Source organism: Artibeus jamaicensis, unplaced genomic scaffold, assembly GCF_021234435.1.
Source record: "Artibeus jamaicensis isolate MK-2021 breed Jamaican fruit bat unplaced genomic scaffold, CSHL_Jam_final contig_387, whole genome shotgun sequence".
Classification (NCBI taxonomy): domain Eukaryota; kingdom Metazoa; phylum Chordata; class Mammalia; order Chiroptera; family Phyllostomidae; genus Artibeus; species Artibeus jamaicensis.
The window spans coordinates 42,590,661-42,614,184 of record NW_026521812.1 but is presented as its reverse complement, the minus strand read 5'-3'; the positions used below and the strand labels follow the sequence as shown (position 1 = coordinate 42,614,184).

Genomic DNA, 23,524 nt, shown 5'->3' with positions numbered 1-23,524 from the left:
CTATTAGGAATAATAGCCTATGGACCTTTTATCTGACATTTTCAGGCTGTTTCCCAGCCCCACAAAGGATGAAAGTATTGATCCTCTGCAGACCTTCCCATTTAGTGAAGCTTGTTATTAATTTAATACTGAATATTTTTATATTTTAAATCAGTTCAGGGACTTCTATGGCTCTTTTTTTGGGTTGTGTGGCTAACAAAGAATGCAAAACTACAAAGTGCCTTATAGACTGGCTCGTATTCTTTCCTGCCTTTGGCGTTAAAGACAGGATGTGTGTGACACATTCCTTTACTAGCACAGACTGATGGAGCAGTCACCTCAGATTTGTGTCTGCAATGGAAGAATATGGTTTTCCTGCTTGATGTCAACCTTGGAAGTTAGGCATATCCTTCAACATGCCTAATCCCACTTAATAATCCCATTTTTACATCCACCATCCAGGAATCTGTCCATATCTTTCAAACACCTGTATTTTCAGCTGATATACATTGAGATGAGTTTGACAGCTTTACTCTTCACTGTGTGAAATAATATTTCCCTTTATTTGTTACAAACTTAACCCTCAAGTTTCCAGCCAGACTTCATCTGAGATATGGATAATATTTATATCCTATCAGTAATTTCAATGACTTGGAGAGAATACCCAGAGGAAACTAAAAACTTACTAGAATTCTGCAAAGAGTCAGAACACTTGATTTAAAATACCATTTCAATCTTAATTATAACTTCAAAGCAAAAATTTATAACTGATACTCTCAATTTAAAATTGACAATGTCATTTACTCCAAATAACCATTCAAAGGTATGCTATTTCTGCAGCCAGTTAAAATCTTATTGCTATAGTTAAAAATCTGGATTAAGTATACTGGTTGAACAAAAGCTTGAAAGTCTCTGTGACCAATTCGAAGTTGCTATAAAGAATATCTAGACCAAGAGAAAAGCCAAATAAGCTAGGGGTTTTTGGCCAACAAAACAGTTGTGGTTTATGTTAAATGTACTGCCTCTTATCATATCTGCAACTTCCAAAGTCCAGAGTGGAAGCCCAAGTCTTCATCATTCAGAAAAATACCAGGTGGCTGTCACTGGTATGAAGAAGATTTGGCAAACAGGAGGAGTACATTTGTAGGAAAGGACAGGAAAGACAAAAGAATGCCACTGCCCCTGGGAAAGGCTACTATATAATGAGTTTGGATTACTGATGGAAGGAAAGGTCAAGAGCAGGCTTGTTATAACCCCTCCGAGTCTCTTGAAGAAATATTTGACCTCATGTCAAATGTCCTACAATGCTGAAGGTTGATGAGGCCATTCCTCATTACTAACCCAAGAATAAATGTTCCTTAGCCTGGTACACTGGTGTAAGGACTGTTCATTGCACTAAAAAATGAGAGCCAGTCACTGAGCCTATCATGGGCTACATGGCTAGCAGAGAATTTAAGCTGAGAGATTTTGGACATGGTGGCTGTCCTGTGCTGATGGGACCCACGTTCTCACCAGCTGCTTGCTGATCTCATCACCAAAAGTACATCCCCTTTGATGACCAGGGGCTGGGTGGGGGCGGGGGGCGGCAGGGAGGAAGAAGCAGCAACAGTGGTAACCCAGTATCTGAGGCCTCTGTGGCTTTGTTTCCTGTCATACACCCTTCCAAGTAAAGTTGGAGTGAGGGAAACTGGCAGCATCCTGTGAGTCTGATAAACCTGAACCTGAAACTCACTACTGCATTCTTGCCATTGGAAAGTGCTTTGCCGGTAAAAATCATCATTTCTAGGTCTGGCTATCATGAAGCACACTTTGCCTGGCCTCCAAGGGAGGCTGATAGTTGGCTTTTACTGTCTTTGAGTCCTTGACGTGTTTCCTTTTATTCTATCTATCCCATGCTGGCAATAAGCAATACATCTTGTGCTGATCTATTCCACAGCATAATCCTGTTGAACTAGGATTACTCCAAGGAGTTTCAGATAGAAAAATGATCAGCTTGTTAAAAAGGTGGCAGCAGCTTCAACCCAATGGTAGAAATTTATGAGAATTTCTCCTAGTGGGACTCATATATTACAGAATCAGTTGTCAAACATAAGCATATCATCTCTTTAGTCAACAAAAAGAAATGTGGTAACTAAAAGTAAGGCAGACTAGAAGCATCCATAGAGACACAGGGGTAGCTTGTATACAAATGTGACTTTTAAGACTAATTTCATAGAATCCCAGGAATAATCAACCTTCTATTATGTAATGTCTTGTTTTTCAATTTCACGTCTCAAAAGGGAAAGAAAACATGCACCTTAAAATTTAAATAATATCTGTTACTTAACTTCTACAAAAAATATCCAAAATTAACTTCCACAAAAGACCATTTTATTTTAATTACCAGCTAGTAGGTCTGCCGATGCTGACGAACTAGAAGCAGCCTGAGGTGCAGGTTGGGGTTCAGAAGCACTAGTTCCAAATGCATCTACCCATTATCCATTATGCAGCAAAAAAGTAAAAGAGTGTAAACAGTAAGTACAGAAAATAATTTGAGCATTTTGCAGATAAATGCTGAGATATGGAGCTTGGTATGCTGAGCCAGTCGCCTATGGATATGTGAAACGATGGAGTGAATGGAATTATGCTCTCATCAGTGTATTCTCTCAAAAATGCATTCTGTAATATTTAAGAATTAAAACTTTTGTAAGAGTAAGAATTTTTTTAAGAATACAATTTTCGAACTAGATCCTAACGTCCATCAAAATAGGATCAAAATGTTAAGAATTTTTCCAAAGGTGATATAATTTTCCCATTTAGAACTCTATTAAACTTTAAAAAATTAACAAACTCAATTCGAACAGCAGCAGCCGTCCTCTTGTACCCATGTACCAAGAATTTGTGTGTATTTGCCACAGTTCTGAGCCTCTGAACGTCAGACTCTGACATCTCGGCACCCCAAGCCTCCCCATCACAGCACACAGAGTGCTCCGTGTGGGCTTAACTGGCTAAGGGTGGTTGGTATTTTAGCCAATAACATGTGCATTTCTGGACATTCATGAAGAAATCACTTCAATCCTGCATTCTGCCTTGTAAATTTACTGCTAACAGAAGACTTGAAATGTATCCTCCAAAGCAGTAGTTCAGGAGTTAATTCAGCACATTTCCCTGACTTCAAATAACATATAAAGGCAGAGGAAAATGCATTTAAATCAGTACAACACGTTCCAATTCTCTGGGAAGATTTTAAGACATTAAACTCAACATAAATAAACCCTACAGAATAATGTAGGACATCTAGCACTTATAATTTGTTTCGGCTGGCTTCTTTGTTTACAATTCTGAATGTAGTTAATTTTTATATTGCCTTTAAGAACACGAAATTGTTGATTGAGCCAACAGGTTGGGACCACCAAGGAAGAACAGCAGAAGGAAATTCCAACGAGCTGATTCTACATTAGGATGAACACAAAGTTAAAAACACAATGGTGTGGAGACGTTAGGCCATGCATGGAAAATTGGGATGAACTGATGAGGATGAAGATGAGGATGGCAAAGAAATGGAAAAGATCTTAAAAATCTATGATCACATTTAAGAGATGGAAATGACTTCACATGGTTGAAAAAAATAAGGAAGTAGAAGATCTACAAATAGTTCTCAGGGGGAAAACAGATTCTGTAAGTGTTGAAGGAGGAGAGATACGCACCCCCAAAAAGGTCTATCACACCGGAAGAATCCACCTTTGCAGGAGAGGCAGTGGTTGCAGGAGACGGTGTTGCAAATGTATCCACTGCAGTGAAGCAGACAACGGGAAAAACTGCACGTCACTCACAGGGAAGGGGAACCATGGGCCTGGACAAAGGGCTTCTGGAGATTTCATTTTTAACAGCAGGCGGTAAGACTGTAGACAGTCTTAACAGTTAGGAAAAAAGCAAGTGGATTTTAAAATACACACTTTCCAGAAGAAAATAAAAGTTGACTTCTTGAGGCCAGAGGTTTTAGTGAGAGAAAAAGTTTTCTTGCCTTTTCATCACTTTAGATTTGAAATAGTACCCTTCATCAGTTGGTGAGAGGCCAAAGAAGGAGATTTTAAAAAGTGATTTGGGGGTTTAAAAGAACTCAAACAAACCCACATGTTTTTATATGGACCTCTCCACACACAACCCCCACAAGACAGCTCCGAAGGCTCAAGGGACTCACCGGATAAGAGGTCAGCAGTGAGAGAGCTCTCAGGCACAGGAGAGGCCCCTTGTGGTGGAGAGGAGAAAGCATCTTCCGAAAGTGAAACAAACCAAAACCAAGCAGAAGTAAGTAGAAAGCTGAAATCAAAGTCAAACATCTAACAAATGCGTTATCACAGGTGGGTACAAAGAGCTTAATCACAAAACATCTAGGAAAACTAACATTAGAAAAGAAAGGGTGGCTTGGGTTTTACCTGTACCAAACAGGTCTATGCTAGGAGCAGCATCTGGCTTAGGCGCTGCAGCGACTTCAGGAGCAGACTCAAATAAATCTAAGACCGAGAACACACATGCCTTTACTTAGCTTGACAAACCAGCCTGAAACAGTATTACCTTCCATTTCTGAATTATACTCTGGAGAATTCTGACATAAGCAGCAAATGGTTTCTAGAGAACCATTCAGTTACACATCATTCATGCAGTAGTAGCTGTGGATGCGGTATATCCCAAGGACCAGCATTCAATGCACCAGATGTAAAGAGGGCAACAACAACAACAAAAAATTACCACCAAAGATATCTAGAGCAGGAGGAGCGGTGGTGGTGGTGGTGGCGGTGGCTGCGGCGGCGGAGGTGGTGGCAGTGGTGGCGGCGGCGGTGGCAGCGGTAGTAGCAGCAGTGGCAGCTGCAACGGCGGGAGCAGGAGAAGGAGCAGTGGCGGGAACTGGAGGGGCTGTGCTAGCTGTAGGGGTAACTACAGGAACACTGGTCTCAGGTGGCTTCATTGCAAAGAGGTCCAGCTCGGGCGCAGCCTCTGCACTACCTTCAGACGGGGCAAAGGGGTCTTTTGGAAAGGAGAGTGGAGATACATACAGCATCAGTAAGGAAAGAGACAAGAGGCTGGCATCACAACTATGGGCGAGAGACACCTAACATAGATATTTACGCACTAGTTACACACTAGGCTGCTTGGATTGAACTATCCTATCAGCAGGGGTCACTGATTAGAATGTTTTTCTAAAGAAAAAAAAAAAAGAAAATTTAGCAGATACCACAAGTTAAGAAAACTGAAACACTTCAATGTACTGTAAGATTAGCCTACAATCTAGCATCAGAGATTGTTGTTCTTCAAATCGTTACTTGATCTGGTCAATCTGGTAGCTTTGAAAATTGATAACATGACTATGTAATTAAAAGGTGTATTACAGAAGAGTCACAATATAGCATTAGAGAATAAAAAACATTAAGAGTGCATACTTGCACTGACAAAAATTGTCAATCTTGAGAAATTGTCAATTTTGATAAGTATGCATTTCATTGTCTTAATGTTTTGAGTGCCGGCATTATTTTATTCAGTTACGATGAGTGACACTTTATACTCAGAAGAAATTAAAATTAGAAAAACATATGGCCCCATCTAACTACTCGAGTTTCCCATTAGGACAGAAAAACAATAGACGAGCTCGTGACTTTAAACCCACCATTTCCTGAACATGCATCAAGTGCTGCGGCTACAGGGGTTGGGGTAGCTGGTGCGGCGGCCCCTTCGGATGCTGCAGGGGCCTCCCCAGGAGAAGCTGCAAAGGCATCTTGGGTGCAGTTTTTAAAACGGTAGAAATTAAAGGAATAAAAAGAGAAGAAAATATAGTAAAAGAACCAAGTTAAATTGCGAAGTAGGCTCCCTTATACAACACGAACTTCTTAAAACGCATTTCCACGGCCCATGCACTGTTGGCGGTCACAAACGACGACTCTTTGCGCCCCTTCAGGTCAGTTGCATGCAGGTGGTAAGAGTGTCGATACAACGGGACCTATTAGGACCCAAACGGTAACAAGATTCTCATTGTATAAGGGCTCTGAGAAGCATGTTTTATGTATCACTGGAAATTAATGGATGTGAAAATTAAAATAAAAAATAACTTTATTAATGTAACTTAAGGCATTAAACTCTGATGTCCAGGTGATACTTATTCACTACATTACTAAGATGTCATTGGCTAGTGGTTTCTAGCAAACATGGATGTCTTCTTTAATGCCAATAAAAGGAAACATACAATGGTAATGTAAACAAACAGTTCTAGTTTAAACATTTTTTATAGTCTAGTCCACGAGAAATTATACTGTTAACACAAAAGGTTTACAAAGTATTCATAAGAGGTAGCTCTTCATAATTCTTGAAAAGCATTTTCAGATACAACCAAGAACTTGTTTTAAAGAAACAGAGATAAGAAAATTAGGGGATGACACCATAAAGTCTTTATTTTGACTTAAATTTACTGTTGTTTTAAAATATTGGATAGCTCCAGTTATTTGGAAAGTGATCTATTTTTATCAGATAAAATATAGTTTTATGAATACATGTTATTGCTATTTAGAGTAGAAAATCTATTAGCATGCAGGCAGCCCCAGCTTATAAATGCCCAATTTATAAACGGTTGATGCATACAAATGGTTCTAAATGTGGTTTTTTGGTTTTTTTTTTTTTGTTTTGTTTTTTGCCAACAAATGATGTTAACTGTGGTAAAAGAAAAAAAATCCCTGGAGTTCTCAAAGAGATTCTATAGTTTCAAAGAACAAAAGGAACAGAGCCCCCTACATAGGACTTGCTTAGAAGATGCTCCTGGAAGGTGGGTACCAACACCCTCCGAGAACCTGCCACTTACATGCTAGATTTCCCACCTGAAAATGCTGCCTTCTGTAGTATCCACCAGAGTTCCCTACAGCACTGTTCCTCTCGCTACTAAAAGGAGTTTGTCAATATGCTTGGGAAATGCCACACAGGTACCCCATTCTCAGAGATCTGTGTGGTATATCGGGTTCTAGAAAATCCTAGAGCCAAGGCACTTGTTTCTCAGTTTAACCCAGCATGTTCCAAAGTAATCTGCTTTCAAAGTACACTTCAGTAATGCCCTGAGACCCAGCATTCAGTACAATAACGGATATCAAACTGGAGACTGCCTTGGCTTATAATGGCTCTTACAAAAACACAAATATTCCGAGAAGGGACAATGGGACAATTAGTTATTCATATCTTATAGATTTGTTGGATCTGATTGCTTCTTTCAGCTACACTAAAGAAATGTATGTATGTTCTGAGTAGAGGTAAATGAGGGGTGAGGCCAAAAAATAATAATGGAGTATGAAAATGCATCAGGAGATAATAGGGCCAGCCCTCCTCTCTGGATGCCATGTTAAGGATGCTGTAACAGAGAACTTGACAGCAACACGAGAACTCTAAGGGATGGAGCGAAGAAAAGTCCAAGGAGGTTGGGAGGGCTGAAAATATTTTGCCATGAGCCAGGTCTATTTTCTTTCCTTTTATTCCTGTAAAACCTGGAACTGAGGCTAATGATATGGGAGTAGTGGAAGCCGTAATAGCCGTCACTATTTAGTGAACATTTCTGTGCCAGTCACTGTGTAAACATTTCATGTGCATCATTAAACTTAATTCCTACATATTTTGTCATATCTCGAGCTGAAGGTCCTACTGCCTCCACTCTGTAGACAGAGAGAACAGAAGCGTGGAGAGTTTGAATGACTAGACCAAGGCCACACAGCCAGCAAGTGACTGAGTCAGGATTCGGCCATGAAATGTCTGATGGAGGTTTGTGCGTGTAAGCGGTATGCAACACTGCTGTGAACTACACCATGTCCTGCTATATAATTTTCCCCAGTAATGTGGAATAAACAGTAGTTATATCAGTGCCAGGGGGCAAATAAATATTCGTGGTGTAGCCTGCTGGCTTCTTTAATGATCACTTATGTGTAAGTAGGTGAAACCCATATTTATAGCTCTACCCACAGGAGAGGTGGTTTTTTTTGTTGTTTTGTTTTCCTGTCAGCAACACATCCTCTTTTAGTGCTTCTCCTGTTGGGTAAAACTACATATTATGAACTAAATTCATGTACTCTCAGCAAAACTTCTCTGAAAGACAGGAGCCCAGTGGCTCCTTCCCCAGCTGTTACATCTTGCCAGTCCAGGAGATGGAGATGCGAATGAGGAAGGCTGCCCAGCCCCTGTCCGAACGCCACCACAGAGGACCCCTGGCAAGGAGTCCCCAGAAGTGTGAGAGGCAATAAAATTCTGACACTGTTTTTTTTTTAATTCCTTTAATACCTAACTCCCTCTCATGATCTATGGCAGCATTATTCTTCCAGTATTGAAAACGAAAGCTATTTCCAATGCAGTTCTCCTTCTCGTGCATTTTTCAGCTCCTGTCTGCATTCTTCCAGTTTTAACCAGCCCTGACTGCTGGAAATGCACGTCTCCGCTGTTCTTCAGTGATGGGCTCAGTGCAGGCCTTACCTGGCAAACTCCTCTCGCTGTCATGGCTGTAGACTTGCCTTTTTTTTTCCTAGCAATCTAGGAAGAATTTTTTCTCATTCTTCTTTACCATGTGACTACATTTCTATACATGTCTAATTGCTGTTATCTTTCCTCTCCTGAACTACCTTCCCCATCTTCTCCAGCCACAAAAGCCATCTCTACATCACATACTCAGCACAGAGGATGTGCTCAGTCATTCGCCACGGCCCTGAGTCACCGTTCCAGTTCCTTTCCTTCTCCTCAGGTCAGTTTGTCACCAACATGTACAGATGAAGTCGGCCTTGTGGGTAAGCTGCTTGGTTTCCCCACCACTTGGTTTTGTGCCCACACACTGCCATCCTTGTGAAAGCTTGCTCATAAAGGGGCACAGATGACTGAAAGGTACCCTGGTGCTTGTGCAAGGGAATTAGCAGCAATGTACCCTCTAGTGCCCTCTGTGTGGTTGCAAACGACTGTGATGTTGTTAGTGAGGTTTTCATAAATAAAAACAGAATGTTTTTAAAATTTTTGTCTTTTAGTTTTATCAATATCTTTAAGTTTTGATAAAACTAAAAATTTTAAACACATTTTTAGTAAAAATATTTCTGAGAAACTTAAAAGACTTATACTGAGATGACTAAAATGTTACATGGGTATAATCTGAATATTTAAAAATAACAGATGTTTCTTATTTTTCAAATGTGTAATAAAATACTAGAAAAATTTAATATTATACTATTTTATATCCATGAAATTAATTAGCCATTTTTAGAAATTAAAATTTCTTAAGCTCATTTCTAAAAAGCAATCTACTCAATACTGCTGTACGTGAGACATACAGTCTCAAAATGGCATATGTTAAAGCTGTGTAAACAAAGTAACTGGTGTCTCTACTGCTCAAGAGCTCCATCACTTGCCCCTGTCAAAGATACAACATTTCAAAAAAATGGCCACATATCATGGCCAAAGAGTTTTGTTTAAATTTTCATTCAAAACCTCATTTCCAAATGACTCCTTATAAATCAATAAAGAGCATGAAAGAAATTAGGGAATATCACTGAAAATTGCAGACCAGGGACACATACAGACTCCTACAATGTACAGCACAGAGACTTTATGGCTGTCAGGGGCCAGTGTTACTGGACCACAGATCAACAAAAATACCTGTGATGATATTTGCAGATGCACCGAGCTTTACGCAACCTCTAGCCAGGTGACTAGGAAGGATGTAAGTGACATCACAAGGACAGCCCCATTCTTTGGCAGTAAGTTGTATGATTTTCTGTAGATCTATCTGTCTATCTATCTATCTATCTATCTATCTATCTATCTATCTATCTATCTATACTAGTCCTTTAAATTTGTATCTTAGGGTAGAAAGAATGGCAACATGAAAATGTTTCAAACATACACACTTCTCTGCTTAACAAATGTAGTTAATGCAGAAGAAATGATGGACACAAATAGCATGATGGCACAAAGATCATTTCAGAGAAGTATCTTTAGCTTCGTTACTCTAGAGAGCCACGAAGGAAGCAAGATGGAGTTGACTTCTTAGAGGCAATGAGCTCTTTACGTGTAAAGTAGAAAACAAAAATCTACATAGCTGAAGGCACGGAAGTGTTTAAACACAAAATTGTTATCCACCCCCGTCCATAGTGTCCTGGAAGTTTTCCTGTTAACAGGTGAGGAACCACCCATACCCAACACAGATACTGGGGGCAGGGGCAAGGAGGGTGTAAACAGTTAATTTTATACCTTTAGGCTAAAACAAACTCCTGGTCTAAACATTTATAGAGGCGTAACTAAAAAACTTTCTCTAGTGGATAATGATTTATAATAAATTATTCAATGGTCTGCAAACCCCTTCCCCTTCCTTTCTAAAAGCAGGCTTCTCCTTTAGGAGAGGAAGTGCAAACTCCTCTTCTGAAAAAGGTACAATGACGCTGTGTCTAGCTGAGTGCCCCTTGTCCTAGATGATGTTGGCAAACCTCCGAGCTGAGAAATGGCTTGCAGCACCGCGGCACGTGACAGTGTGTGAGTGTAAGTGCCCAGGGGAGTGCACGACCTCCACCAGGGCCCGCCAAGTTCCTCCTGCTCTCCCCATCATTTGTCTCCTCCAATTTCTTTACCATGCTCTCAAAATGTTCTGGGAAAGATGTCATGTTGTAATGAAGAAACACAAAACCATGATGAATATAACACTACTCGATGCACATATTTGATATGAGCAGTTCTCCAGGTTTGGACATTAGCACCACCCAGATGGGAATATATAAATAAACTGGCTTCAGATGCTTCAGCTGGTCCAGGAATACTATACTGGCAGAGTCTAGGATATTTGACTCAAGCCTACAGCTGTAAATTGACTGTGTCAGAATTTACATTTGCATGGAAACCATATTTTCAATCATTTCAAAGTTTCACCTAAACCTGTTTTCAATCTATTTCAAGTGCTGATTCAAACGATCTCTCAAAATCCCAAAGCCAAAGATGATCCAAGTTTTTACTTAGACAGAATGAGCTTAACATTTCAAAAATGGGCACATCCCTAAATGCTCTTCAGAGACCTTCAACTCTCTCTGATGTCCTAAATCTTAAGACATAATTTAGGCCAGAATTTCCCCCTCCCATACTCCCCAAATATTTTCGTCTCTACTAGTCTGAATCTGGCCAAAAAGCCAAACCTAAATATGACAGAGTGGTCTGGTCCCCTTCGTATAGATACTGCAGGGTGCAAACACGCAGCGGACCAGAGTTCTGTGGCAACTGAAATCCTAGGTTTTAAGAAATGGAAAATCAACCCCTGCTCGAAAACCATTAAAAATAAGTGAAGATAAAGTTGATAAATTCAGCTAGGATAAACACATACGAATAAACATTTTAAAAGTATTTAAGCCCTCTGACACATGGTTATACAACATATGCACTTTTAAACACCTTAACCCTAAGGTAATTTCAGCAGTCCTAGAAGGGAAATGAAAGAACAGTGATGTGACTAACTGACCTCCAAAGAGATCCACTTCAGCAGTGACAGCAGTGACAGTTGTAGTGGTTGAGGCAGAAGCTGAAGCAGTTGCAATTTCAGCAGCTGTAGTAGGAGGGGTAGGTTCTGGTGCAAATGGGTCTGAAATCTGTGCTTCAGAGGGAGCAGAGGAAAGCGCAGCCAGAGAGTCTACGTTACACCGGAGATGGACAACAAATGGGAGAGAAGGAAAGGAGAGGACGAAACATGTACCCGGTTCCAAGTGATCAAAATGAGGACAGTTACTAAACACAGAAGTCTCTCAAAACAGCAGTTTAAAATAAAGCTTTACTCACCCTCTCCCAGAAGGTCTACCGATGTCCATTATGTGCCAGCATGTGGAGAAATAAGAGATAAAGCTGAAATATTCAATCAACCACACCAACTAAGGTCTGAGCAGGGTGAGGCACTAACTGAACACATTCTAGCTTTCTGGGCCATTTGTAAGGAAAAAAAAAGTACAGTCAGCCCCCCTTTATCCATGGGTTCTACACTCATGGATTCAACCAATTGTGGATAAAAAATATTTGAAAAAAAAAGTTATGTTGTGCTATGTGTACTATGTAGTTAGGCCTACAATGGTTATGTCTGTACTGAACATGTACAAACTATTTTTCTGGTCATTATTCCGTAAACAATACAGTATAACAACTATTTACTTAGCATTTCCATTGTATTCAGCATTGTAAGTAATCTGGAGACGACTTAAAGAATGTGTGCATTATACTGTAAATGTTTGCCATTGTATATAAGGCTCTTGAGCATCTGCAGATTTTGGTATCTGAGGAGGTCCTATAACCAGCACCTCGTGGATACATATTACCTGGTATTATTATGGAACTTTTGAGCTGAAAGGGACTTCAGTGATCCTCTAGATCAAATTTCCAACTTCAAAGATGGGAAAACTGAGGGTAGGGATGTCAAGACACTTACCTTAAGTCGAATCTACACAATTTTGAAAACCTCAATTTATTTCTTACCAGCTCTACCATTTCATCTGCTTTGACCAATTTCACTACACTATAAATTCATTATAGTTAAATGATCTTTATTTATCCTCTTTGGTTTGCTACTATAGTCCAGAATACTAGAGAATAAAATGGAGCTTCATAATAGCTGTAGTTTGATTATAGAACATACGAAATATGGTCAAATAAATGAATGCAAGTTTAGGAGTTAGAAAAAAGAAACCTGACCTAAACATGTTTCTTTTTCATACGTTTTACATTATCAGATGTTTTTCAGTTCAATATATAATTTTTAATTTATAAATTTATATTACATTTATAAACATTATATCACTATACCTGGGAATTATTTTAAGATAAATGCGACATTATATAGAATCAAAACTTTGCAGCCTTTCTGAGGCCAGCAGTCCACTGGGAGGTTCGTACTTTCTTAGTGTCCAACAGTGGGATTGCAGTTGGCATCCTAAATAAAAAGCCTGGGAGGGGTTATTCTTAACTATACTATGACTTCAGGTTAAGCATTTAGTGTCCAAAGACATTTTTCCATTCGTAGTCACATGATATACCTCAGGGCTCACGTCTGAATTCATGGCTATTACTGGAAATTACTTCAATGGTCAAATATTTTTTTATCAGAATTCATTAGAAAGATTTTTGTCAGAGCTTTAAAACAATATGAGAACTTGCAACCCCAAATTTCTAGAGGACATTTAAAAAACTGAGAAACATAAATCCGACATTAAAATAATTATGTTGATTCTGCACACATTGCAAACCCAATGAACACTGTGCAAGGAACTCTACGAGTTCACCGAGATCATCAAGACTCTGCCTGACCAAATCTCACGTATTTCACAGCAACATCAGAAAACCACAGCACATGGAATACTTGTCATTAGAAATAGTATTAAGTTTCAGAGTGTATGCTGAATAAATAGAATGCAATAAAGGGCCCATGTTGACTTGGGGCTAGGGTATATTCTGCTGTCAAGTAGCCAGCTCCAAAAGTCTAAGAAACAGAAGATTCTTCCAATAATTTCTTTAACCAACAGTACCTGGCCCAACACAAGTGTTAGTCCACACTCGTACTTTCTACCAATATTTTAGGATGAGCCAAGTAGGTCATCAGAAGCCAAAGAAACTTGGCCTCTCTCTTTCCCTGGCACTGAAAGGACTCTCCCTCACTCTGCCTTTATCGGACGGGCTATTCGAGCTGCACCAAGAGCAGATGAGCTGTGAGTCATGTGATTTAAGTTTCTAGACCTGTCTGTTAGGGAATGAGCAACTTATTTCATACGAGTAAGGAGAAAACTTACTTGTGCATACTAGAAGGTAAGAGAAATAAAAAGATTTTTAAAAATATAAAAGATGGCAAGAGAAGTTCATATATCGATCTATATTTAACTATTGTACAAATTGCTTTTGACTAGTGTTCTGTTCAGCTGGAGGGTGATGAGACTTTCAGCAATGACAACATGGCAGATGAAAAGAAAAATTTCCTAAGAAAATATATGATAATTAAGTATATTGGTGAATGGTTGATGTTGGAAAATTCCATTTTTGGAAACTGAGTGCCCAAATCTTAATTTTCTAGGTAAAATATGATTTATGTTACTTTTTCCTTGTTTTATGAAAAATTCTCTCTACTATAAAAGAAAGTCCCCATTTTTGGAAGATAGGAAGAGTTATTAAATATTCTCAAAATTATCACTGTTCATAAAGGATTAAACTATCAAAAAAAATGCTACAGCAGTGGAGTTTGATCCATTTGCAAGTAGTACTTAATCAGAGATTTTTTTGCATTATAGGCATTGCTAGAAAATATTCACTGTAACAGAGGAAACAGAACTACAACTAAATTAACAATGAAATCTATATTCTCCACTGATATGTAGCTAAACTTTTAGGTTCTTAAAAGATTAAATGTACTAATATATTTAAGTGTTCACCCCTGTATAGGACATATAAATGCTTGATAATGATAGCTAAAAATAATAATAGCTAATATTTAAATCAAATTGTGAATTTTAAAGCTTCTATTAATCTTCTCGGTCACTTTTTTAAATATCACAGAAATATAAAAGACTGTAAGAAATTACTAAGAACTACATGCCCCCAAATTAGAAAACCTGGGTGAAAAGGACAGATTTCTAGAAAGACATAATCTTCCAAAACTGAATAAAGAAGAAGCAGAAAGCCAGAACAGATCAATAACAACTAGTGAAATTGAAGCAGTAATCAAAAATTTCCAGCACACAAAACCCTGGACTGGACAGTTTCACAGAGGAATTTTACAAAACATTTAAGGAAGCACTATCCCTTGTCCTTCTCAGACTATTCCAAAAAATCCAAGAAGAGGGAAGACTCCTAAACTCTTTTTATGAAGCCAGCATAATCCTAATCCCGAAACCAGATAAAGACACAATGAAGAAAGCTACAGGCTGATATCACTGATGAACGTAGATCTAAAATGAACACAGATGCTAAAATCCTCAACAAATATTGGCAAATCACATCCAGCAATATGTTAAAAAGATCATACACCATGATCAAGTGGGATTCATCCCAGGAATGCAAGGATGCTACAATATTCACAAATCAAGAAATGTAGCACATTGCATAAACAAAAGACAAAAATCACATGATCAGATCAACAGATTCAGGAAAAGCATTTGATAAGGTACAGCACCCATTTATGATAAAAAACACTCAACAAAGTGGGAGTAGTGGGAGCACTCCTCAACATAATGATGGCCATATACAAGAAACTGATAGCCAAAATCATACTCAATGGGCAAAACCAAAAAATTTCCCCCTAAGATCGGGAACAAGATAAGGACATCCACTTTCACCACTTCTATTCAACATAGTATTTGAAGTTCTAGCCACAGTGATCTGACAAGAAAAGGAAATAAAAGGCATCCAAATTGGAAAGGAGGAAGTAAAACTGTCATTGTTTCCAGATGACGTGATAGTGTACACAGAAACTCCTATAGACTCCACCAAAAACTATTTTAATTAAGCGAATTTGGAAAAACAGCAGGATACAGAACCAATATTAATAAATCAAAGGCATTTTTGTATACCAACAATGAAATATCAGAAACAGAAATTAGGAAAAAATCCCATTTGCTATAGCAACAAGAAAAATCAAGTACCTAGGAATAAACCTACCAAAGGAGGTAAAGGACATGTACTCAGAAAACTACAGAACCCTTAATTTCTGAAGGAATTAAGGAAGACACAAATAAATGGAAGCATATACCATGATCATGGACTGGAATAATTAACATCATCAAAATGTCCATACTACCCAAAGTAATTTATAGATTCATCATAATCTCCATTAAAATACCAAAGACATATTTCACAGATATAGAACAAACATTTCAAAAATTTATATGGAACTATAAATATTTGGGGTCAAATATTTATATGACCCCAAATAGCCTCAGCAATTTTTAGAAAGAAGAACAAAGTAGGAGGGATCACAATACCTGATATCAAACTGTATTTTTAAGGCCACAATAATCAAGAGAGTCTGGTACTGACATAAAAACAGACACAGACCAATGGAACAGAATAGAAAGCCCAGAAATAAATTCAAGTCTCTATGGTCAGTCAATATTTGACAAAGGGGGCAGAAGCATAAATGGAATAAGAATAGCTAGCCTCTTCAAGAAATGGTGTTGGGAGAGCTGGACAGCTAGATTTAAAAAAATGAAGCTCAACCACCAACTTACACCATACACAAAAATAAACTTGACATGGATGAAAGACTTAAATATAAGCTGTGATACCATAAAAGTTCTGGAGGAGAACACAGGCAGGAAAATTCCAGATATTCCACACAGCAATATTTTCACCAGTATGTACCCTAGCGCAAGGAATATAAAGGAAAGAATAAACAAATGGGACTTCATCAAAATAAAAAGCTTCTGCACGGCTAAAGAAAGCATCGGAAAAATGAAAAGGGAATCAACTTTATGGGAAGATATATTTGCCAATGATACCTCAGACAAGGGTATGATCTCCAAAATTATATTATAAAGAACTCATACAACTCCACATCAAGAAGACAAACAATCCAATTAAAAAATGAGCAAAGGACCTGAACAGACACTTCTCCAAGGAGGACATACAGAGGGCTTATAGGCATATGAAAGAAGGTTCAACATCAATAGGTATCAGAGAGATGAAGATTAAAACCATAATGAGATACCACTTCACACCATTCAGAATGGCCATCATAAAAAAGCAACAAACAACAAGTGTTGGAGAGGTTGTGGAGAAAAGGGGACCCCAGTGCACTGTTGGTGGGATTACAGACTGGTACAACCACTATGGAAAACAGTATGGAATTTTCTCAGAAAACTAAAAATGGACCTGCCTTTTGATCCAGCAATTCCACTGCTGGGATTATATCCTAAGAATCCTGAAACACCAATTCCAGAAGAACCTATGCACCCCAATGTTCATAGCAGCACAATTTACAATAGCCAAGTGTTGGAAACAGCCTAAGTGCTCATTGGTAAATGAGTGGATCAAAAAATTATGGTATATTTACACAATGGAATTCTATGCAGCAGAAAGAAAGAAGGGGGAGTTCCTACTCTTCATGACAGCATAGATGGAACAGGACAGCATTTTGCTGAGTGAAATAAGCCAGGAGGTGAAAGACAAATACCATACGATCTCACCTATAAGTGGAACCTAATCAATAAAACAAGCAAGTGAACAAAACAGAACCAGAGACCTGGAAATAAAGAACAAACTGACAGTGACTGTGTGGAGTGGGGGTGGATAAAGGGGAAAAGAAGAGGAAGGATCAAGTAAGGAACATGCATCAAAGACTCATGGGGGGAGGACTGAATGTGGAAGGGTGGGGGTGGGGAGGGCAGGGGAGAGCAAGGGGGGGATGTGGTTATTGAACAACAATAAAAACAATTTTTCAAACACCTTTCTGTGTGTGTATTTCTATATATGAACCTGCATGAAAGCAGCCTAAAGAAAGGTCCCCCAGATTTAATTAAGAAGAAAATGGTAATATGGGTCACAAAAACTGCCTGTACTGTAGCTGATATTCCACATGGAAACTATTAATGTCAAATGATCACATACTATTGATGAGTCTTCTACTGCATGTTGATAATTAAGTTTTATTAGGTCTATTAATTCTAATAAAACCCTGGCAGTAATTTTACATTTCTCAAAAAGTAGAAATCTCACTTCAAGCATTCAAAAGAAGACATTATCTATTTTCTTACTTCCAAGGTACACAGAAATATAACACACACACTCGTTTGTGCTGAGAGATGAATTTATTATGAGGAAAAAATGCTCCCTATCACAAGGCCCAAGATAGGAATTTAAAAAAATTCTCTACATTCTTTTCAGTGAAGTATGTTCATTATTAGGCCAGGAGATGCCAAAAATTATATGCATTATTTAAATCAAATTTATTAAAATATGAATTTGCTAAAATTTGGTTATTTTACACCAATAGGAAAAAATGTTATTATACTTACAATATGTCCCCTAAACTGGCAAACATATCAGGCAAAACCTCCAAGAGAAATTCATGAACACCTGAAGCAGTGATGGTCATTGGAAAATGCAATAGTCTTACTGGGTTATGGTCAGGTAAGAATATCTAAATAGATCTAAAAAGTTGTAAAAGTTTGTATTTTACTATTTAGTTATACAAAACTAAAATATGCTTCAATAATAGAATCAGCCTGATCTTATCAAACTGGGGGTGCTCAAGAGTTTTATTTTTTTTAGCTTTGGTTATATATTTAACAGGTTTGGTAATTAGTACATGTAAAAAGCTATCATCCCAGGAAATGGAATGTATAACTGGGTCTACCCTGACTCCAGGAGACCCACAAACAATTTGACCTTTTTACCCCAGGAGGACTACAAGTGATCAAAATGGAATCTGAACCACTGTGTTCCAGGGAAGGAATGTCCTCCGCCCAGGACACGGATAAAGAATCAGCGGTCAGCAGATGAAAGGATGCCAGGGAAACTGATGTACTACAGGTTTTATCTGATTTAAAGATTTCCTGGAATTCCAAACTCTTACATACTTTTTTCCTGAATTCCAAATCCATTACCTACACTTTTCTCCTTATAAGAAAGGTCAGATTGAGAGGAGATGTAAGATGGTCTTTTAGGGTATCTAACCAGATGGTCTTTATGGGCACTTTATTCAGATGGGCTCCCACCCATCTAAATAAAGTGCTCATAAAGATTCAATCTTTGTCTCCACTTATTGGTTCTGGTAGTGGGAGGCAGCATGAATGCCAACTTTTCCTGTTTCGAAACGAGGTTGAGAAAAGTGATTTTATTTTATTTATTTTTCTTCATCAAATGAGCCAAAACATATGCTACAGTTTAGCATCATCTACAACCAACACTGGGTATCGGTAGAACAAATGCAAACTGAAGCTAATATTTTTCTCAATTTCATATTACGCTAGTTTACTTCAATTTCTTAAAGCTTATAATTTTTACTATTTTGCTTAGAAAATGTATTTATTAGTCTTTTGCTCCCTAGTTGGCTTTTCTACTGATATGCAATACTGGAGCTGTAGACACTTTGTTGAGGCAGAAGACTAACCCTGTCTAATTACTCAAAAGTGACCATCAGGCTCTAAGTCAAGGTTTCTGCTGGCCAAGAAGGTACTCTGTACTGATCATTTAAAAAGTGCTCCCTCTGAGCAAACAGATTAGAAAAAGAAAAGCACTTTTTGCTCAAGGATGAGAAAGGTCCACAGTCTAATCAGCAGAAAGTAGGCTGGGTATCAGCCCCTCTCCTGCCTTTGAGTACCACACAAACTGCATGTCCGTGTCAGACAGCTGTGGCTGAAACTACACTATTCTGTTTTCGTCCATACCTACTGATATTTCAATTTTCAATCACTGATAGTTACTCACTTCTCATAAGTAGAGAGTGAAATGAAATAAGATTGGTTATTATAACATTCTTCACAATACTTATAGATGAATATGAATAAAATGCTACACTGAAATTTAGAAAGATTTCACTCAGCTAGGTTTTTCTTTTGTGAATGAAAAACGGGCTCTGTAATAAATCAGTCACCAAAAGTAACCTCTAGGCAATCTGATCAAAAATTCCTTACTGGGCAGGTCGTGGTGGGTAGTCACCCTCCAGGCATGTAACTTCTTTACTAAAGGTCCCCCCCCCCTTTAAGCAATCCCTGTCCTCTGTTCTTGTGTGTCTACTTTAACACACCTTTGAAATGCCAGAGTAATTCTCTTTTTCAGAGGTGTGATGGCCCTCAAGGGAGCACACGGTCTCGTTAACTACCCTGGAATGCAATTCTTCAGATTTCCCCACCTTCATGTGATCTTCCTTATGTCCCCTCCTTAATTCCTAATGTACAAAAAGAACTATGAAACTATCATGCTTGGAGCATTTGAGATCTTGCTCCTCAGCATGTCATCAGGCGGCTCATAGAGACACTCGAATAATCTCTTATAACAATTCTCTACAAATTTGGGCATTTCTTTTTTTAAATATTTTATTTATTTTTAGAGAGGGGGAAAGGAGGGAGAATGTGAGGGAGAGAAACATCAATGTGTGGTTGCCTCTCACATGCCCCCAACTGGGGACCTGGCCAGCAACCCAGGCATGGGCCCTGGCTAGGAATTGAACCAGCGACCCTATGGTTTGCGGCTCAACCCATTGAGCCGTGCCAGACAGGGCTGGACATTTCTTACACTGATACATTTTGAAAATTATTATTTTGATGCCAAAAGTAAAAAAAAATTCTCTTCAATTTCAGGTTAGAGAATAAGGTAAAAGGAGACAGTTCATAGTTTCACTGTTTATTCATTACAGTCCTAACAAAATCACTAAATGGTTAACTTCTAAAATTTACAAAGTGTGAAATACACATTGATTTAAGCAGTTGAATTAAAGAGTTAATACATTCATATAAAGTGAAAAAACTTTTTATATATCCCCACAAATTTATAATTCATACTAAATTTTAAATTACATAAATTCAATAAATGTAATTTATTTTTATGAATTTTATGATAGAGGAAGTATATAGATTTAAAATTAAGATTTAAAGAATTCTTAAATAGAAAAATAATATTGATACATTGTATAAGGCACTGTGGTAATGAATATAAATTATTAGTAAATTGAAATTATCAACTATTTTAAAAAGATAAAGTTCAAAATGAAAACTTGGGAAACTGAAGAATGCTTTTATAAAATTTCTTCAGCAATATTTTTTAGGAGTTGAATGAGGTAAATAAAGTTAAAAAACAATTTTATTTAAGAAATTGATAACTTAGGAGTTGAGTATTTTAACATAGGAAAAGTTTTAAATATATAACATGGAAAAGCATCAAAATTTAAAATGCTCTTATTTATAGTTAGCAACTTTATTTCAGAACTATCCCCTCCCTCCAAAAAAAAAGCTTGGAAATAAAATCAAGCGATTATAACATGTACTTCCGATGTCATACTGACACACTGTTTACCAAGCCCAGCCAAGGATTATCATTGCTATTTTTATTTCTTTATTAAACTTCTAATTTTATTAATGTATTGTTTTCTTAATTTAGTTTAGTGGTGTATCTGCGTTCTCTTGCATATGACTGAGTTTCTTTCAGATGGTTATTTTGAATTTTTTGTTAGGCAATTTGTAGATCTCCTTTTCTTTGAGATTGGTTACTAGATTTTCATTAGTTTCATTTGCTGGTGTCACGTTTATTTGTCTGATTCTCTGTGATCCATGCAGCCCTCTGCTGGTATCTATGCACCTGTAGGGGCAAACACCTCTTCCAGTTTTTAGTAACTGGTTTTGGCAGGAAAGACCTCTCCTGTCAGGTCTCTGGACTGATAATATTGCCTCCAAGATTGCAGTTAAATGGGGCTTGGAGTCAGGTCACATGGCTGCTGCTGGGTCTGCTGCGGGTCCACAGTTGTTGGCTCTGCTACCTGAATTTTGGGTGGGTGTGACTCCTGCCTAGTCCCTGGCTGGATGAGACTGCCTTCAGGAACTGCTCATTATAGTTGGAGCTGGGACAAGGGTCCATTTCAGGGTCTGAACTTGGGTGCGCAGATGGTGCATTTGTTACTAGATGTGTGAATAGGTGTGGCTCCTGCTCACTAGACAGGAAGGCAGGAGTAGCTCTAGAATGCAGTAGAGTGGGCTGGAACTGATTCAGAGGGTGGCTTTAAGTTCCACGGTTAGAAGCAAGGTGTACAAGGCTGTCTATGGGGCAAGGTGTACAAGGCTATCTATGGGTGTGTTTCTCACCAGGTCTCACCAAGGTGTGCAGGGCTGCTCCCTGACTATAGCTGGGAAAGGATGGAGCTGAGCCGCTGGGCTCCTTCAGGATTTGAGGTTGAACAAAGGTCACTGGACCTGTGTCTGGGGCCATGAACCAATGTGTCACTGCTGGATCCCTGGGCAGGCAGGACTGCTCCTGGCCCAGGAATGAGGTGGATTGGCACTGGGTCACAGGCTGTTTCAGGGTCCACAGCTGAGACCAAGGTCAGCAAGGCTGTTACCCAAGGCATGGACACACAGGGCACCTCCTGGGCCCCTTGGCGGATATCGCTGGTGGCAGGACCAAGGCCCAGTAGGACTATAGGTGAGTCCATAGCGGGATGGCGGTGATGTCTCCAGGTCTAAAGCCCGGACCAAGATTGGGACCCAGCCTCCCAGCTGGGCATAGGCCTGCTTTCTCAAAGTAACCCTCCTAGGTTTGGCTCTACTGGGGTTTCACCACCTCCTACCTGGGTCTCAATGCCCCCGCGAAGGCACTTTTGTCCATGGATGGTTGCCAAATTACTGTCGCGGTGTGCAGACATGATGGGGCACCCCATATCCCACTGTCTTGTCCTATAGTTGCATGAGTGGTTTTTAAACCTTTAAAAATTGATTTTGATAGTTGATAGTTGATAGCAACAGGGCAAGGTATCTAAAACCAACTCTGCAGCTTTGAGAATTAGGAAGTATTTAACTTAAATTTTATATTAGTATTAAATATGCTTTTAAATCGAATACTTATCAGAGCATAATTTTTTCCAAGATATGTGAATAAAATGGGAATTCCTCTCAGTCAGTTTAGAGTATATCTTTTCTGGCACAAACAAGAAGCTAGCTCAGATTTCAATTGCATTAAGCCAAAATCAATGTGAATAAAACCAATTCCAGTCTGAAGGATTCCAGGAAAAAGACTACCCCGGAGAAAACCAAATTAGAAATTGCTGCCTTTGCATAACCTGATAAATTTGCAGAAATACCCAATCTTCTAAAGTCTGAATCTCTAGTAAAACATACTAAATATAATCAGAATTTTCAAATAGCAAAGTATGTTCCAACATACTTTTGTTCCAACTTTTAAAATAAAACCTACATGACTACGTGAACATTATAGGTAATTTTTCTCTCTCTTGTCTCTCTTTCTCAATGTACATTTCAATCAACAGATGCCATTCTGAGCATTTTCTCTCCAAGTTGCTAGTACCATTTTGGACCTTTGGAAGGTAAGCATGGCTATGAGAGCCCCCCCAAAAAACAACTAAAGAGAGAGACGGCATGGCTGCCTGGCTTCACTCACCTCCCCATGCAGTGGCTCCTCCAGAAGGTGGTGCTGGTGCTGGTGCTGCGGCTGCTGCCGCCCCTGCAGAGGAAAAGTCTGGCTGGAGGTCCAGGAGATCACTGGAGGGTTTAGGAGTGCTGAATGGAAAACATAATTTTAACGTTGGATTTTGAAATATTATAATGTAAAGATGCTTTTAATTCAGAGTTATGTAGAAAACATCACAGTTTTGTACATTTTAAATGAAATAAAAGAATTATATTTTGGAAACCATAGCAGTACAGCATATGTTCTTCTACACCAAGGGCTGGCAAACTACTTTTGGAAAGGGTTAGAAGCTAAGCATTTAAGTGCATGGGCCTGATGATCTCTAGCACGGCTTGACTCTGCCACTGTAAAATGAAATAAGATGCAGATGATACATAAACAACTAAATGTGTTCCAATAAAAATTTATTTATATAAACAGACAGTGGGCTACATGT

General features: G+C 38.6%; 1 protein-coding gene across 1 annotated transcript in view; it reads right to left on the bottom strand.

Moving 5' to 3' along the window:
- SNAP91 (synaptosome associated protein 91) overlaps positions 1-23,524 on the bottom strand; it is a 132,923-nt gene that overhangs the window by 26,325 nt on the left and 83,074 nt on the right. Inside the window, exons 13-21 of the mRNA XM_053664932.1 lie at positions 23,059-23,177; positions 11,767-11,781; positions 11,453-11,620; positions 5,621-5,728; positions 4,708-4,983; positions 4,395-4,472; positions 4,160-4,231; positions 3,666-3,749; positions 2,363-2,446 (exon numbers count right to left, since the gene is read on the bottom strand). Of these exons, the coding sequence (XP_053520907.1) occupies positions 2,363-2,446; positions 3,666-3,749; positions 4,160-4,231; positions 4,395-4,472; positions 4,708-4,983; positions 5,621-5,728; positions 11,453-11,620; positions 11,767-11,781; positions 23,059-23,177 (1,004 nt within the window). The remainder of the gene's footprint in view (positions 1-2,362; positions 2,447-3,665; positions 3,750-4,159; positions 4,232-4,394; positions 4,473-4,707; positions 4,984-5,620; positions 5,729-11,452; positions 11,621-11,766; positions 11,782-23,058; positions 23,178-23,524) is intronic.